This window comes from Ascaphus truei, chromosome 2, assembly GCF_040206685.1.
Source record: "Ascaphus truei isolate aAscTru1 chromosome 2, aAscTru1.hap1, whole genome shotgun sequence".
NCBI lineage: Eukaryota > Metazoa > Chordata > Amphibia > Anura > Ascaphidae > Ascaphus > Ascaphus truei.
The window spans coordinates 32,993,348-33,010,765 of record NC_134484.1 but is presented as its reverse complement, the minus strand read 5'-3'; the positions used below and the strand labels follow the sequence as shown (position 1 = coordinate 33,010,765).

Below are 17,418 nucleotides of genomic sequence, written 5' to 3'. Positions count from 1 at the left end.
TTCATAAGCGGCCTGAAAAAAATTGAAGTAAATAAGGCACCTGGCCCCGATGGCATACATCCAAGAATTCTGAAGGAGTTAAGTTCAGTAATAGCCAAACCATTACATGTAATATTCAAGAACTCAATTTCCACAGGCTCAGTACCACAAGATTGGTGTAAAGCAGATGTGGTGCCTATATTTAAAAAGGGAGCTAGATCAAAACCGGGGAATTACAGACCTGTAAGCCTGACTTCAATAGTGGGGAAACTAAATGAAGGTTTAATACTGGATAATATTCAGGAATACCTAATGTAAAACAAAATTAATAGTAATTGTTAGCATGGATTTATGAAGGATAGATCATGACAAACTAACCTTATTTGTTTCTTTGAGGAGGTAAGTAGGCATTTAGATCAGGGTAATGCAGTTGATGTGGTCTACTTAGATTTTACAAAGGCTTTTGATATGGTTCCACACAAGAGGTTGGTGTACAAAATAAAGCAAATTGGACTCAGTAATAATATATGCACCTGGATTTAAAACTGGTTGTCATAAATGGAACTTTTTCAAGTTGGGCTAAAGTCGTGAGTGGAGTGCCTCAGGGATCGGTACTGGGACCCCTGCTTTTTAACATGTTTATTAATGACCTTGAGTTTGGCATTGAGAGCAAAGTCTCCATCTTTGCTGATGATACTAAATTGTGTAAGGTAATAGAATCAGAGCAGGATGTAATTTCTCTCCAGAAGGACTTGGAGAGACTTGAAACTTTGGCAGGTAAATTGCAGATGAGGTTTAATACAGTTTAATGTAAGGTTATGCATTTGGGAAGCAAGAATAAAAAGGTGACTTACAAATTAATGGGGATAAATTGGGGGAATCCTTGATGGAGAAGGATTTAGGAATGCTTGTAGACAATAGTGCCCAATGTCATGCAGTACCTGCACAGGCAAACCAGATCTTATCTTGCATTAAACGGGCAATGGATGAAAGGGAAGTAAACATAATTATGCCCCTTTACAAAGCATTAATAAGACCACACCTTGAATATGGAGTACAATTTTGGGCACCACTACTTAGAAAAGACATTATGGAACTAGAGAGCGTGCAGAGAAGAGCCACCAAATTAATAAAGGGGATGGACAATCTAACTAATGAGGAGAGGCGAGCTAAATTAGATTTATTTACATTTGAAAAGACGGGTCTAAGGGGGGATATGATAACTATATACAAACATATTCGGGGACAGTACAAGGAGCTTTCAAAAGAATTATTCATCCCACGGGCAGTACAAAGGACTCGGGCCATCCCTTAAGGTTGGAGGAAAGGAGATTTCACCAGCAACTAAGGAAAGGGTTATTTACAGTAAGGGCAGTTAAAATGTGGAATTCATTACCCATGGAGACTGTGAGGGCAGATACAATAAATTTGTTCAAAAAAAGGTTGGACATCTTTTTAGAAAGGAAAGGTATACAGGGATATACCAAATAAGTATACATGGGAAGGATGTTGATCCAGGGATTAATCCGATTGCCAAGTCTTGGAGTCGGGAAGGAAATAATTTTCCCCTTATGAGATATCATTGGATGATATGACACTGAGGTTTTTTGTTTGCCTTACTCTGGATCAATAATAAGTATAGATATAGGATAAAGTATCTGTTGTCTAAATTTAGGATAGGTTTAACTTGATGGACGTACGTCTTTTTTCAACCTCATCTACTATGTAACTATGTAAGACTCGGCTCAAACCCACAACACATTTTCTCTGTGTTTAACGTTTTTCTTAAACCACCTACTAACTATCTCGCTTTCCATCTCTCCACAAATGTTTGTTGCCAACTTAACAGACCAGGTGGACTGGATCAGATGATGGGTACCCTCTGGGCCTTTCTCTACTCCTATTCTCAATCCCTCCTCATCTACTCTTGATGCTTCTTCCCACGTAACAGAGGAGGAAGTACTGTATCTCTGTTACTACTTGCCAACTTGATCCCATTGCTTCCCATTTCCTTTCACCTCTCACTCCCACTAACCCATCTAACGATCACTGTGTCGGTCTCCAGCTTTTTGCCTTTAACATTCTGGAACGGTTGTATCCTCCAACATGCTTTCTTTCCTAAGCTCATATTTTCTCCTAGACCCTCACCTATCAGATTTTCGCTCACTCAACTGAAATACAAGCTCCACATTGCTAAATCCAAAGGACATTACTCCCTTCTCATACTAGTCGACCTGTCTACAGTCTTTGTTCCTTTACTTTATCTGTTGCGAACGCCTTTTCTTCCTCTGGACTTTGTTCAATGACCTCTCCTCTTTTATTTCTATATACTCTCATGGTGACCTTATTAGTTCACATGACACAACTATATCCACACCAAACCTCACATCTGCAGTACAGTCCCAGGTCTTCAACTGTCTCACAGCAATCTCCACCTGGACGGAAGCTAGATGCCTTAAACGGAATATGTAAAAGATGTTCATAATACCACCTACTGTAAATCCAGCCTCATTGTGCTTTTTTCTGTTAGTCTGTAACACTACAATCCATCCACTACTCCAAGTCCCCCTCACCTTAATGCTATTGCTAAATCTTGGCCCTTCCTTCTCTTTAATATTGCAAAAATATGACCATTTCTCGGTTTCTCTTCTACTAAAATATGTCCTCGGTTTCTCCCGTCCAGATTACTGCAACTCTTTCATTTATAAAAATGCTGTTCTCTGAATAACCTTACTCCCCATCTGGATCATCTCTCCTTGTATCCCAAAAACTCTGTTGGCTTCCTATTAAACTGCATTCACTGCAAAATGAATCTTTTTAGGGCTCTCTACTCCCCTTCTCCTCATATCTCCGCTTTACTCTCTCGCTATACCTCTCTATGCTCTTCTCATGTCTTCTCCCTACCTCCAGTGTCACTACAGCTCATATGCCTGAAACCCTTCTCACATGCTGTACACAAACTCTCGAAATCCCTCCCTCTCAATGTCCACCTTGCACCTTCTCTCTCTAACGTTTGGGTTGCACATTGGTACTCTGACATCCAAAACCCATGCCAAACTAGTTGTACTTTATAGGAACAAATCTTCCCTAAGTCAGCTGGTCAGAAAGCCCATCGCACAGCAGATGCTGATGCCAGTTATAAACTATAGGGACATAGTATATGGTACAGCACCGCAAACTCACCTTAGCAAACAAGACACCCTCTACAACTCAATATGCCGCTTTTCCAATGTAACAACAACACACATCACTGCGAAATTCTCAAAGAACTAGATTGGCCATCACTTGAGTCTAGGCGCAAAGTTCATTTTTCTTGTCTTGCCTTCAAGTAGTTACATAGTTGCAAAGTAGATGAAGTTGAAAAAGTCATGTGTCCATCCAGTTCAACCTATGCTATATTTAGACGACAGATACTTTATCCTATATTTGTGCTTGCTGTATCTTGATCCAGAGGAAGGCAAACAAACCCCCCCAATGAAATATAATCTAATGAGATCTCATGAGGGGGAAAAAAAATTGCTTCCTGACTTCCATGTTTACTTATTATGAATATCCCTGTATACCTTCCTTTCTAAAAAGATGTCCAACCTTTTTTTTTTTTAACAAATATTGTATATGCCATCACAGTTTCCATGGGTAATGAATTCCACATTTTAACTGCCCTTACTGTAAAGGACCCTTTCCTTTGTTGCTGGTGAAATCTCCTTTCCTCCAACCTTAAGGCAGGAGTGAGCACACTTTTTTGTCTGCACCCCCCTACCTGCTCTCGCCCCCTTACCTTTTCTATGGTGTTTTCTGATGTCAGACTCATGTGACCCCACAATGTCATTTGGATCATCATCCCAATTACTTCCTTTTGGATTAGTCCTCAGTTTATTCAAATCTACCTTTCTAACGTTTAAAGTCTTTGTTGAACCCAGATAATATTGTCTTTGATAATATATTTCAAATTAGACCACTGTGTTATGATAACGGTTTCCCAAATTTTCCCGGACTTCAATATTTGTTATTATTTCTACATTGTTTGATTTGACCAAATCCAGTATTGCCCCTCTCCTGGGTGGTGCCTCAATAATTTGGGTCATGTAATTCTTTAAGCACTCTCAAAAACCTGTTTCCTTTAATTGTAATGCTAATCTCATTGCCCTAGGCTGTCTGGATAATTAAAATCCCCCATTATGCAAACATGACCTAGTTTTGATGCCGTCTCCATTTGCAAAAGTATTTTGGCTTCCTCAATCTCAGATATTTGGTGTTTTATAGCATATCCCTACAAACATTTTCTTTGTACTTTTACCTCCACTGCTAATTTCTATCCACAATGTCTCTACATTTTCATCATTCCCTTCATCAACATCTCCCCTTATAATAGGTTTTAGATCTGATGTCAGTAAAAGAGAAAAAAACACAAAAGCGCACCAAGATGAGAGATGTAATTTGTATTACCAAAAATAAAAATAGTAATAACTTACATATAAAATTTCTTTAATGATCCCCGATTCTGACGTTTATCACAGGAGTAGGGCATCACATAGGGAATATAAGGGCAGTCTCAGTCCTGAAGAAGTTTACTTTGGTAAACGAAACGCGTCGCGACTATTGTGGCTGGCGGTTTCATTATCCACCACCAGTACACATTCAAGTGTATCGTTTTTGCCCGTTCCCGATCGTTTCTACGTTATCAAAAACGGACAGGCATCCTAAGGACACCTATAGAGGGCTCCGGTTCCTGCGCATGCGCGCTACACTCCTCACCGCGCTACACTCCTCACCACGCTACTACACGTGGAGGATAGGAGACATAACGGAGACAGCCCCAGCGCGCGGGACTGATCTCCCAGGACTGAGACTGGCTTTATATTCCCTATGTGATGCCCTACTCCTGTGATAAACGTCAGAATCGGGGATCATTAAAGAAATTTTATATGTAAGTTATTACTATTTTTATTTTTGGTAATACAAATTACATCTCTCATCTTGGTGCGCTTTTGTGTTTTTTTCTCTTTTACTGACATTGGTATCGCCGTCGGAGTCTTCCGGTGGAAGCCACATTTGGAGGTGGGGGAGACACCTCAAAACACGAGAGCAGCAAAAGAACAGAGAGGGATCAACATTCCAGGTTTAAAGAGCCAGAGCGCGGACTGAACTTTTCATCACAGGTTTTAGATCTGGTTTAACATATAAACATACTGCACCCTCTAACCCTCTAAATTAACTGCCCAGTCTTGGGTTTCATCCCACCATGTTTCAGTAATGCCTATGATATCATACTGCTGCTCCCCTGTGGCTATTCACTCAAGCTCCCCCATATTCACTCAAGCTCCCCCATTTTATCTGTCGGGCTTCTTGCATTAGCAAGCATGCATTTAAGTTTTTTTTCAGCCTCTACTATTATCTTATCTACTCCTGTCTTTCTATGCAATTGGGCTTAGTTTTTAGAAGTTTTCTAGTATTATCTGTATTTAATATGAGTGTCTCGCTGCTTGCTAAACTCCCACTTGCCCCTATTCTACTTCCATGACTCCTTGCTATTTCCCCATCTCTGTCTATTCTATTTAGTTTCTGTTTCTTGATAACAAACTAAAGAGAATAGATGGGGAAATAGTTTAAATCTTCGTTTAAGTACTTTCTGGGCAAACTACCAGCCTATCTGAACAAGCTACTCACCCCTACTACATGCAGCACTTATCACCTGAGATCTGTCTCCTAAAGACTGTTAACATTCCCTAGGTTCAACAAAGTATCCGACCGCTCCTCCTTTTACCGTGCACCTCACAACTGGAATAATCTACCCGAGACTCTCATCCGCCACTGGAAATTCTTTCAAAATTAAAGCTATCTCACATTTTAATCTGGTCTGTAACTGTTACATACGCCTATAACATATATTATCTTTAACTGTGTATGCAATGTCTTGTATATAATGTATAACCCTGTTCATTTAATGTAACTATGTATTTGTAACCATGTATTGTCATCATAACTCTGTACCCAGTACGTACTTGAAAACGGGAGGTAACTCTCAAAGTATTATTCCTGGTAAAACATTTTATAAATTAAATAAATATTCTAAACCCATCTGAAAACTCACATGTGCAACAGAGCATTTTAATAGTCAGAGTTCATCACTGCCCACTAAACCACATTATGCTGAATGCTGTTGTTGGTAACGTGCCAGAATTCATGTATTGCCTTTACTTCTAAGTATTGATGAACGTGCAGATTTTTCAACTTCATTTTTTCAATATAATTGAATATATTTACACTATTAGTTGTGCGCTGTTTTTTTCTTTCTATTTTACTAGCACTATTGGATGTCGAGCTATCTGATGATTTACAGCTGCAGTCTCTTATATTTGTATCACAAAGGTTTTATTATATTATAATTTTCACTGTCCCACTTTTCACAGCATTAGTAATTCACTAAGTCACTTTCTTGTGTTTTCACTAATTCTCATGTGAATATATACACATGGTTGAAGGATTTAGATGTACTATATTATACACGATTTAGAGAGCTGATTTTTTTCACTTTATTTCTGAGACTGTCAAATGAAGTACAAAAGTATGTTTTCCAGTTGGTTACATGGATTTAAACCTTTAAATAATGCACATATTTTAAGCAATTTATCATATAGTTGGCAGGGCCAGCATCGTTTTTTCTTTGCAGTTAAAAAAAAGGAGGATCTGCAAAAGAAATCAGTATATGTCATGGGGAAAAAAATGGTGATGCTTCAAAGCATACTCCTTTTAGCTTTTAATTTGTGTGGCTTGAACATTGTATAATACGTACCTTAGATGTTAACTTTGAACCTCTGATTTTACAGTATTTTAGAAGAATTTGTGTTTTATTTCAGGTATACACTGAAGAAATTACATTTGAAGCACTGAAAAAGGCAATTGGTAAGAAAATTATCCCCCCCCCCCCCTTTTATCAATTGCCAATATACATTAACTTTTATAGAAGTGATAATACCTGATATCACCACAATGATTTTGAACATATATAACGTGTTAATTCCTTGGCATCTTCCCACTGCTGCGCATACTTCCTTTCATTGGTAGGTGATCGAGGTACAGAGGATATTCTGCCTGGTTCCCCCTTCTAGCTTAAGGGATTTTGTTTGTTTTTTTTACCGATGTAGCTAAACAAACTGTCTTCTAGTGCCGTGCCACCCGACCATGGAGGTCACGAGCTACCTATAATGTTTAGCCTTATCCAGAAACATAGATGGATTTATAGTGTATTCATCTATAAAAGTATTGCTGTCTTATAATAATTAATATAATTATATGGCAAACTATTATTTAGGGAGATAAATGTGTAGATATTTGTTCCAATATGAAACAAATTCACATCTGCATGGCCTTGGTTTATGAGAGTTATGACACGATAGAGAGGCTTCAATTATATAAACGATATTTATTAGAACAATAACAAAATATAAGACTTACACGATAATACTACATATACTTCCTTACAAGGTTTGTACTTATTACAGGCCTAATAATACAGTTCATCCTACCTAACAATACATTGTTATAAAACACACATATATATACAGATTTACAAGTGCACAAGAATTCTGATCATATTTACCTTCTATGAGCTCTCTTCTTCTCTCCTTCTCTACTCCTTCTCTCCTTCTCTACTCCTCTCATAACGAACTAACAATCTGTCTAGTTTAATGTGTTCTCTAAACCCATAGCTAACATGTAGGAGGTTCCAATTGGTTGATGATGTATGCTCAAACCAATTTGTGTGTTTCTCTTTGAAGATGATGGGAAAAACCTAGAAATACCAGATTTATCAATAGATGTTTGGACAGGTCACATACGGATTTGAAAGTAGCAGCTGTTTCTTCACCATGCATTGCATACCCCGCTGACAGCACAGGGGTTAACATTTCCATTTCCTATCATTAACATGTTTATCCCACGTCCTGTATATAGCAACAGGAAAACCATACGTGAGGGATATCTAAACCGTGTTTTTGTAACAAATTAATTAAAGCACCAACACCCTGGTTCAGGAACTGTTGGGAAATTCTCGTGTACGGAGCTCTCGGCAGGGAGGGGGAGGAGTCAGTGCCTTGTGGCTGCCTCCTATCCAATCAGCTCCCCTGACTGAGTGCTACTTTCAGTCTTTGTGAATGAGAACTGAAAGCTAATTGGCTGAAAAACTTGGCTGGGTGCAAAAAATTCCAGGCCATTACTGATTGGTTAAAATTCCGGACATTATCCTATCAGAGAGCAGGGATTTCAATAATGCCCGTAATTTACCAGCTTTAGCCTATAATATTCTTTATTGCTATGGTATATCCCATACATGTGTTGCAAAGGAAGAATGCCCAGGAAACTGAGTATTTACTTAACACTACAGTATGCTCTTTTCCTGTACACTTCCATGATGGCACATGATTCCCTTATTAGGTTTATGTTCCTAGAGTAGTGTCAATAAGCATTTCTTCAGGCATTTCACAGTCATGTCTGACTTTCTCTAGTCCGCTAAGGAATTAATAAAGGTTGGAAGTAGTATGGGTTACATATGGAATATAATAATAATAACTTTGATTTCATAAAGCACTTTTCTCCCAATGGGACTAAAAACGCATCACAATTACAGTATGCTGTAGTACGCAGTAAGCAGCATTGTGCATAGGATTTTTGCAGACAAGGTCCCTGCCCAGATGAACTTACAATCTGTTTTTGGTGCCTGAAGCACAGGGAAATAAAGTGACTTGCCCAAAATCACAAGGAGCTGACACCGGGATTTTAACCAGGATCACGAGAATTTGTGCCTTTACTCACTGAGCCACTCCCTCAGCTTATGCTGTCATGGGAGCTTAAAGAGAATAGCAGGAGGTGCATTCTTGGTCAATAGGGCACATAACCAAATTAGTTGTAAATTGACATTATTTTTAATTGTTTTGAATATAATTTCAGGATCTTTCCCTACTTGTCACCTAGATTTGCCATTTGCCTTTTTCAAAAAAGGCTCCTTTTAAGGATTTAATTAAGTAATGTTTCAACCAAAAATGTCTGTACTTTAATTTATTTTTAGTTTATTTGTGCATCACTGTCTCATTCATTCGACCGTGCTGTAGAATATGTTGGTGCCAGTTTGTTTAATACCTCATTTTTAGGACCAGGAAAGCTAATAGTTCATAGCCAACGAGCAAGAATTATTACTCATTCTCATAGTGAACACTTGGAGAATATTTCTTTTGTGAAAGAGTCTTTAAGCAAAGTTACATTTTCTAACTGGATCCATGACTGTATAGCAGTTTTGATTGTTTAAAAACAAAAACACATGACCTAAATTGCTACCCTGGACTAAAGCATCAATATAGGTTTAATTTTTTTTTTTTTACATTTTGTTATTACAGGTTTAAAGGAGGGGGGACTCTGTAGCTGAACAGTCCCCCTGCTACCAGAGATACCTCCGTGGGGGCTGCCGGTATCACTGTGGAGTTTAAATGTCCTTCTCATGGGAGCCAATAGGAAGCTGTAACAGGTGATGTCACGGCTTCCTATTGGCCCTTGGTACATTTAAACGCCGTCATTATGTTAGGCACACAGTTTCTCTGCCTCTATAGATACCGGCAGCACCTACGGAGATGAGTATCTCTGGAAACACTGGATTAACCAGAGCTGAAGTGAACATAGTTCAGTACCGGAGACCCCCTTCTTCAATCCTGTGATTAAAAAATAGTAAATTAAACCTCTATTGCTGCTTCAATGTTTTTTAGATACCTCAATCTTGTTGCCAAGATTGAGATCAAATCTACGTTTAAAGCGGTAATCGAATGCAATTCTGCCTCATACCGTATTTCCCAACAGTTCCTGAACCAGGGTGTTGGTGCTTTAGTTCATTTGTTACAAAAACCACTGTTAAGATATCCCTCACTTACGGTTTTCCTGTTGCTATATACAGGACGTGGGATAAACATGTTAATTATAGGAAATGTTAACCCCTGTGCTGCCAGCGGGGTATGCAATGAATGGTGAAGGGTTACGCTCACAATGAGATAACATTAACAATAGCTTGAAGAATGCATTCATGCCATGATTGTGATCTTTATATAGATAATACGGGGATGGAAGAACAAGAGAAGGAGAAGAGGCGTCTTGTAATAGAAAAGTTCCAGAAAGCACCATTTGAAGAAATTGCTGCTCAGTGTGAAACCAAAGTAAGTGCGACTTTGTGTTCAGAATACTGCAATGAAAAACAAGAAAGCTGTATACTTTGTATTTTAACTATTACAGTAAGGTGGTTTTAAATGTTGTACAATATGGTGGGTGACAATATTAGAGTTAAGCTCCCTTTTTAATACCCAATTTGTGCTTGTGCCCGGTAAACCACATGTAAATTGTCATTATTGAACTTATTTGAATCGTGTTTCCTATTTGTCTGAATATGGGCATTTTGTGGTGGTTTAATTTGAATCCCCCTCCATAGTTTTCACAGAATGACTCTATGGTTGTGGGGGGGGGGGGGTGCTCTTCACCGCGCATGCGTCTTTCTGTATAATCGCGGCCTAGAACAGGTGTGCTCAATTCAAGTCCTCAAGACCTCCCACTCCCCCCCAACAGGTCAGGTTTTAAGGATATCCCTGCTTCAGCACAGGTGACTCAGTCAAAGGCTGAGCCACCTGTGCTGAAGCAGTGATATCTTTAAACCTGACCTGTTGGGGGTCTTGAGGACTGGAGTTGAGAACCTCTGGACTAGGTAGAAATGAAGCCTTTAATTACTAACTAATGGTTAAGAATGCAAACCTTCAGGACTTCAGGCCCCTGCCTGAAGATGGGACCTTAGTAGTCCTGAAAGTCTGCCCTTTGTGTAACCCCTTGTTAGCCATTAAAGGTATCCCTTCTACCTTAATTTTGTTCTGAAAGAAAATGCTGTTTACTGAGGCCGAAGTTTTAGTCAGGGTAGTATATTGGATGACGATCTTTAATGTATCATTGAAAAATTCATTTTGTATCAATTGTGAATGTGTTTTATTGATCTGTATATTTTAAGAGTAATTTGTTTTTAAAGTTTTGAATGTGATAATTCTTATCAATTTGTATAAGAATTAGAAATGTGCAAACGTGACATTTGCATTTTTTATTTTTTTTAGCTTTGTGATAATTGTATTTATTTTTTTCAAACTTTTCAAGTAATTGTCTTCACAACCTGAAATATGTGGGGGGTGAGGGTTTAAACAGAGGGAGGGGGAGAGTGATTTAGTAATTTACCTGAAGGCTGAAATAGGTATTTGCGCCCGGGGCAAATTCCACCAACTGTGCCCCGCTCCCCCGATTTATGAACTATCTCCTCCCCCCCCCCCCCAATCCATCCATCTCTCTTCCCCATCTTCTCTTTCCCCACCCCCCCATTTTCTCTTCCGCCCCATCTTCTCTTCCGCCCCATCTTCTCTTCCGCCCCATCTTCTCTTCCGCCCCATCTTCTCTTCCGCCCCATCTTCTCTTCCTCCCCATCCTCTCTCCCATCTTCTCTTCCCCCCATCCTCTCTTTCCCCCATCCTCTCTTTCCCCGTCCTCTCTTTCCCCCGTCCTCTCTTTCCCCCGTCCTCTCTTTCCCCCCGTCCTCTCTTTCCCCCGTCCTCTCTTTCCCCCCGTCCTCTCTTTCCCCCCGTCCTCTCTTTCCCCCGTCCTCTCTTTCCCCCTGTCCTCTCTTTCCCCCGTCCTCTCTTTCCCCCTGTCCTCTCTTTCTCCCTGTCCTCTCTTTCCCCCCGTCCTCTCTTTTCCCCCCATCCTCTCTTTCCCCATCCTCTCTTTCCCCATCCTCTTTCCCCCATCCTCTCTTTCCCCATCCTCTCTTTCCCCATCCTCTCTTTCCCCCATCCTCTCTTTACCCCATCCTCTCTTTACCCCATCCTCTCTTTACCCCATCCTCTCTTTACCCCATCCTCTCTTTACCCCATCCTCTCTTTACGCCACCCTCTCTTTACCCCACCCTCTCTTTACCCCACCCTCTGTTTCCCCCCATCCTCTTTCCCCCATCCTCTTTCGCCCCATCCTCTTTCGCCCCATCCTCTTTCGCCCCATCCTCTTTCGCCCCATCCTCTCTTTTGCCCCCATCCTCTCTTTTGCCCCATCCTCTCTTTTGCCCCCATCCTCTCTTTTGCCCCATCCTCACTTTTGCCACCATCCTCTCTTTTGCCACCATCCCCTTCCCACCCCATCTCTTCCACACATTCTCTCTTCCCCACTCCCCCATTCTCTCTTCCCCACTCCCTCCTCTCGTTCCCCCCTCCCATTCTCTTTCCTAACCCCATCCTCTCGTTCCCCCTCCCTCTCGTTCCCCCTCCCTCTCGTTCCCCCTCCCTTTCGTTCCCCCTTCCTCTCGTTCCCCCTTCCTCTCGTCCCCCCTTCCTCTCGGTTCCCCCTCCTCTCGTTCCTCCCATCTTCCCCACCCCATCCTCTTTCCCACCTTCCATCCTCTTTCCCACCCCCCACCCTCTCTTCCCCCCCCACCCTCTCTTCCCCCCCCCACCCTCTCTTCCCCCCCCCACCCTCTCTTCCCCCCCCCACCCTCTCTTCCCCGCCCCCCACCCTCTCTTCCCCGCCCCCCACCCTCTCTTCCCTGCCCCCCAACCTCTCTTCCCCGCCCCCCACCCTCTCTTCCCCGCCCCCCACCCTCTCTTTCCCGGCCCCCACCCTCTCTTTCCCGGCCCCCACCCTCTCTTTCTCTGCCCCCACCCTCTTCCCCGGCCCCCACCCTCTCTTCCCCGGACCCCACCCTCTCTTCCCCGGACCCCACCCTCTCTTCCCCGGACCCCACCCTCTCTTCCCCGGCCCCCACCCTCTCTTCCCCCCCCCTACCCTCTCTTCCCCCCCCCCACCCTCTCTTCCCCGCCCCCCACCCTCTCTTCCCCACCCCCCCATCCTCTCTTCCCCACCCCCCCATCCTCTCTTCCCCACCCCCCCCTCCTCTCTTTCCCACCCCATCCTCTCTTTCCACCCCATCCTCTCTTTCCACCTCATCCTCTCTTTCCCACCCCATCCTCTCTTTCCCACCCCATCCTCTCTTTCCCACCCCCATCCTCTCTTTGCCCCATCCTCTCTTTGCCCCATCCTCTCTTTGCCCCATCCTCTCTTTGCCCCCATCCTCTCTTTGCCCCCATCCTCTCTTTTGCCCCCATCCTCTCTTTTGCCCCCATCCTCTCTTTTGCCCCCATCCTCTCTTTTGCCCCATCCTCTCTTTTGCCCCCATCCTCTCTTTTGCCCCATCCTCTCTTTTGCCCCCATCCTCTCTTTTGCCCCATCCTCTCTTTTGCCCCATCCTCACTTTTGCCACCATCCTCTCTTTTGCCACCATCCTCTTCCCACCCCATCTCTTCCACACATTCTCTCTTCCCCACTCCCCCATTCTCTCTTCCCCACTCCCTCCTCTCGTTCCCCCCTCCCATTCTCTTTCCTAACCCCATCCTCTCGTTCCCCCTCCCTCTCGTTCCCCCTCCCTTTTGTTCCCCCTTCCTCTCGTTCCCCCTTCCTCTCGTCCCCCCTTCCTCTCGGTTCCCCCTCCTCTCGTTCCTCCCCTCCTCTCGTTCCTCCCCTCTTCCCCACCCCATCCTCTTTCCCACCTTCCATCCTCTTTCCCACCCCCCACCCTCTCTTCCCCCCCCACCCTCTCTTCCCCCCCACCCTCTCTTCCCCCCCCCCCCCACCCTCTATTCCCCACCCCCCACCCTCTCTTCCCCGCCCCCCACCCTCTCTTCCCCGCCCCCCACCCTCTCTTCCCCGCCCCCCACCCTCTCTTCCCCGCCCCCCACCCTCTCTTCCCTGCCCCCCACCCTCTCTTTCCCGGCCCCCACCCTCTCTTTCCCGGCCCCCACCCTCTCTTTCCCGGCCCCCACCCTCTCTTCCCCGGCCCCCACCCTCTCTTCCCCGCCCCCCACCCTCTCTTCCCCGCCCCCCACCCTCTCTTCCCCGCCCCCCACCCTCTCTTCCCCGCCCCCCACCCTCTCTTCCCCGCCCCCCACCCTCTCTTCCCCGCCCCCCACCCTCTCTTCCCCGCCCCCCACCCTCTCTTCCCCACCCCCCCCATCCTCTCTTCCCCACCCCCCCCATCCTCTCTTCCCCACCCCCCCATCCTCTCTTCCCCACCCCCCATCCTCTCTTCCCCACCCCATCCTCTCTTTCCACCTCATCCTCTCTTTCCCACCCCCATCCTCTCTTTGCCCCATCCTCTCTTTGCCCCATCCTCTCTTTGCCCCATCCTCTCTTTGCCCCATCCTCTCTTTGCCCCCATCCTCTCTTTGCCCCATCCTCTCTTTGCCCCCATCCTCTCTTTGCTTCATCCTCTCTTTGCTTCATCCTCTCTTTGCTTCATCCTCTCTTTGCCCCCATCCTCTCTTTGCCCCCATCCTCTCTTTGCCCCCATCCTCTCTTTGCCCCATCCTCTCTTTTGCCCCCATCCTCTTCCCACCACCTCTCTTCCCCACTCCCTCTCTCCTCTCGTTCCCCCCCTCCTCTCATTCCCCTCTCCTCTCTTTCCCCCCTCCAATTCTCTTTTCCCACCCCCAATCCCCTTTCCTCACCCCCATCCTCTCGTCCCCCCTCTCGTTTCCCCATACTTTCGTTCCCCCATCCTTTTGTTCCCCCATCCTTTCTTTCCCACCCACCCATCCTCTTTCCCACCCACCCATCCTCTTTCCCACCCCCCATCTTCTCTTTCCCACCCCCATTCTCTCTTTCCCACCCTGCATCCTCTCTCTCCCACCCCCCATCCTCTCTTTCCCACCCCCCCATCCTCTCTTTCCCACCCCCCATCCTCTCTTTCCCCCCACCCTCTCTTCCCTCCCCCCCACCCTCTCTTCCCCGCCCCCCACCCTCTATTCCCCGCCCCCCACCCTCTATTCCCCGGCCCCCACCTTCTCTTCCCCGGCCCCCACCCTCTCGCCCCCGGCCCCCACCCTCTCTTCCCCGGCCCCCACCCTCTCTTCCCCGGCCCCCACCCTCTCTTCCCCGGCCCCCACCCTCTCTTCCCCGGCCCCTACCCTCTCTTCTCCGGCCCCCACCCTCTCTTCTCCGGCCCCCACCCTCTCTTTCCTGCCCCCCACCCTCTCTTTCCCGCCCCCCACCCTCTCTTTCCCGGCCCCCACCCTCTCTTCCCCGCCCCCCACCCTCTCTTCCCCGCCCCCCACCCTCTCTTCCCCGCCCCCCACCCTCTCTTCCCCGCCCCCCACCCTCTCTTCCCCGCCCCCCACCCTCTCTTCCCCGCCCCCCACCCTCTCTTCCCCGCCCCCCACCCTCTCTTCCCCGCCCCCCACCCTCTCTTCCCCGCCCCCCACCCTCTCTTCCCCGCCCCCCACCCTCTCTTCCCCGCCCCCCACCCTCTCTTCCCCGCCCCCCACCCTCTCTTCCCCGCCCCCCACCCTCTCTTCCCCACCCCCCAATCCTCTCTTCCCCACCCCCCCATCCTCTCTTCCCCACCCCCCCATCCTCTCTTCCCCACCCCCCCATCCTCTCTTCCCCACCCCCCATCCTCTCTTCCCCACCCCCCCATCCTCTCTTCCCCACCCCCCCCATCCTCTCTTCCCCACCCCCCCATCCTCTCTTCCCCACCCCCCCATTCTCTCTTCCCCACCCCCCCTCCTCTCTTTCCCACCCCATCCTCTCTTTCCCACCCCATCCTCTCTTTCCCACCCCATCCTCTCTTTCCCACCCCATCCTCTCTTTCGCACCCCATCCTCTCTTTCGCACCCCATCCTCTCTTTGCCCCATCCTCTCTTTGCCCCCATCCTCTCTTTGCCCCCATCCTCTCTTTGCCTCATCCTCTCTTTGCCCCCATCCTCTCTTTTGCCCCCATCCTCTTCCCACCACCTCTCTTCCCCACTCCCTCTCTCCTCTCGTTCCCCCCCCCTCCTTTCATTCCCCTCTCCTCTCTTTCCCCCCTCCCATTCTCTTTTCCCACCCCCAATCCCTTTCCTCACCCCCATCCTCTCGTCCCCACCCCCCCATTCTCTCTTTCCCACCCCCCCATCCTCTCTTTCCCACCCCATCCTCTCTTTCCCACCCCCACCCTCTCTTTCCCACCCCCACCCTCTCTTTCCCACCGCCACCCTCTCTTTCCCACCGCCACCCTCTCTTCCCCGCCCCCACCCTCTCTTCCCCGCCCCCATCCTCTTTGCCCCGCCCCCATCCTCTTTGCCCCATCCTCTCTTTGCCCCCATCCTCTCTTTGCCCCCATCCTCTCTTTGCCCCCATCCTCTCTTTGCCCCCATCCTCTCTTTGCCCCCATCCTCTCTCTGCCCCCATCCTCTCTCTGCCCCCATCCTCTCTTTTGCCCCATCCTCTTCCCACCACCATCTCTTCCACACACCCCTCCTCTCGTTCCCCCCATTCTCTCTTCCCCAGTCCCTCCTCTCGTTCCCCCCTCCCATTCTCTTTTCCCACCCCCCAATCCTCTTTCCTCACCCCCATCCTCTCGTCCCCCCCTCCTCTCGTTCCCCCCCTCCTCTCGTTCCCCCCCTTCTCTCGTTCCCCCCCTCCTCTCGTTCCCCCCCTCCTCTCGTTCCCCCCCTCCTCTCGTTCCCCCCCTCCTCTCGTTCCCCCCCTCCTCTCGTTCCCCCCCTCCTCTCGTTCCTCCCCTCCTCTCGTCCCCCCCGCCTCTCGTCCCCCCCGCCTCTCGTCCCCCCCGCCTCTCGTTCCCCCCTCCTCTCGTTCCCCCCCCAACTCTCGTTCCTCCCCTCTTCCCCATCCCATCCTCTCTTTTCCACCTTCCATCCTCTTTCCCACCCCCCCCATCCTCTCTTCCCCACTCCTCCCATCCTCTCTTCCCCACCCCCCCATCCTCTCTTCCCCACTCCTCCCATCCTCTCTTCCCCACTTCCTCCTCTCGTTCCCCCCCTCCTCTTTCCCCCCCTCCCATTCTCTTTTCCCACCCCCCAATCCCCATTCCTCACCCCCATCCTCTCGTTCCCCATCCTCTCGTTCCCCCCATCCTCTTTCCCACCCCCCATCCTCTCTTTCCCACCCCCCATCCTCTCTTTCCCACCCCCCATCCTCTCTTTCCCACCCCCCCATCCTCTCTTTCCCACCCCCCCATCCTCTCTTTCCCACCCCCCATCCTCTCTTCCCCACCTCCCATCCTCTCTTCCCCACCCCTTCCGTTTCTCTTTCCCGCCTGTCCCATTCTCTTTTCCCACCCCCCATTCTCTTTTCCCACCCCCACCCCCCTCCCCCACCCACATCCTCTTTCCTAACTCCCCAATCCTCCCTCGCCCCCTCACTTCACTGATTTGGGGGGATTTCTGCGGCCCCTAACAGTCTGCACCCGGGGCAGGTTTTCCGCTCACATATTTAGTTCCGCCTCTGAAAATACCCATTGCATTTTTTTCTATCCAATACTCACTTATAATTCATGTGAACACACCTACTATACTTAACCTGGGAAATAAGCGCATTTACATATACAAATGATAT

At 47.2% G+C, this 17,418-nt stretch overlaps 1 protein-coding gene across 8 annotated transcripts in view; it reads left to right on the top strand.

Moving 5' to 3' along the window:
• EFR3A (EFR3 homolog A) overlaps window positions 1-17,418 on the top strand; it is a 226,565-nt gene that overhangs the window by 207,255 nt on the left and 1,892 nt on the right. For all 8 annotated transcript variants that reach the window (XM_075581953.1, XM_075581960.1, XM_075581966.1 and 5 more), the window contains 2 exons: window positions 6,837-6,882; window positions 10,069-10,172. In XM_075581953.1, the coding sequence (XP_075438068.1) occupies window positions 6,837-6,882; window positions 10,069-10,172 (150 nt within the window). The remainder of the gene's footprint in view (window positions 1-6,836; window positions 6,883-10,068; window positions 10,173-17,418) is intronic.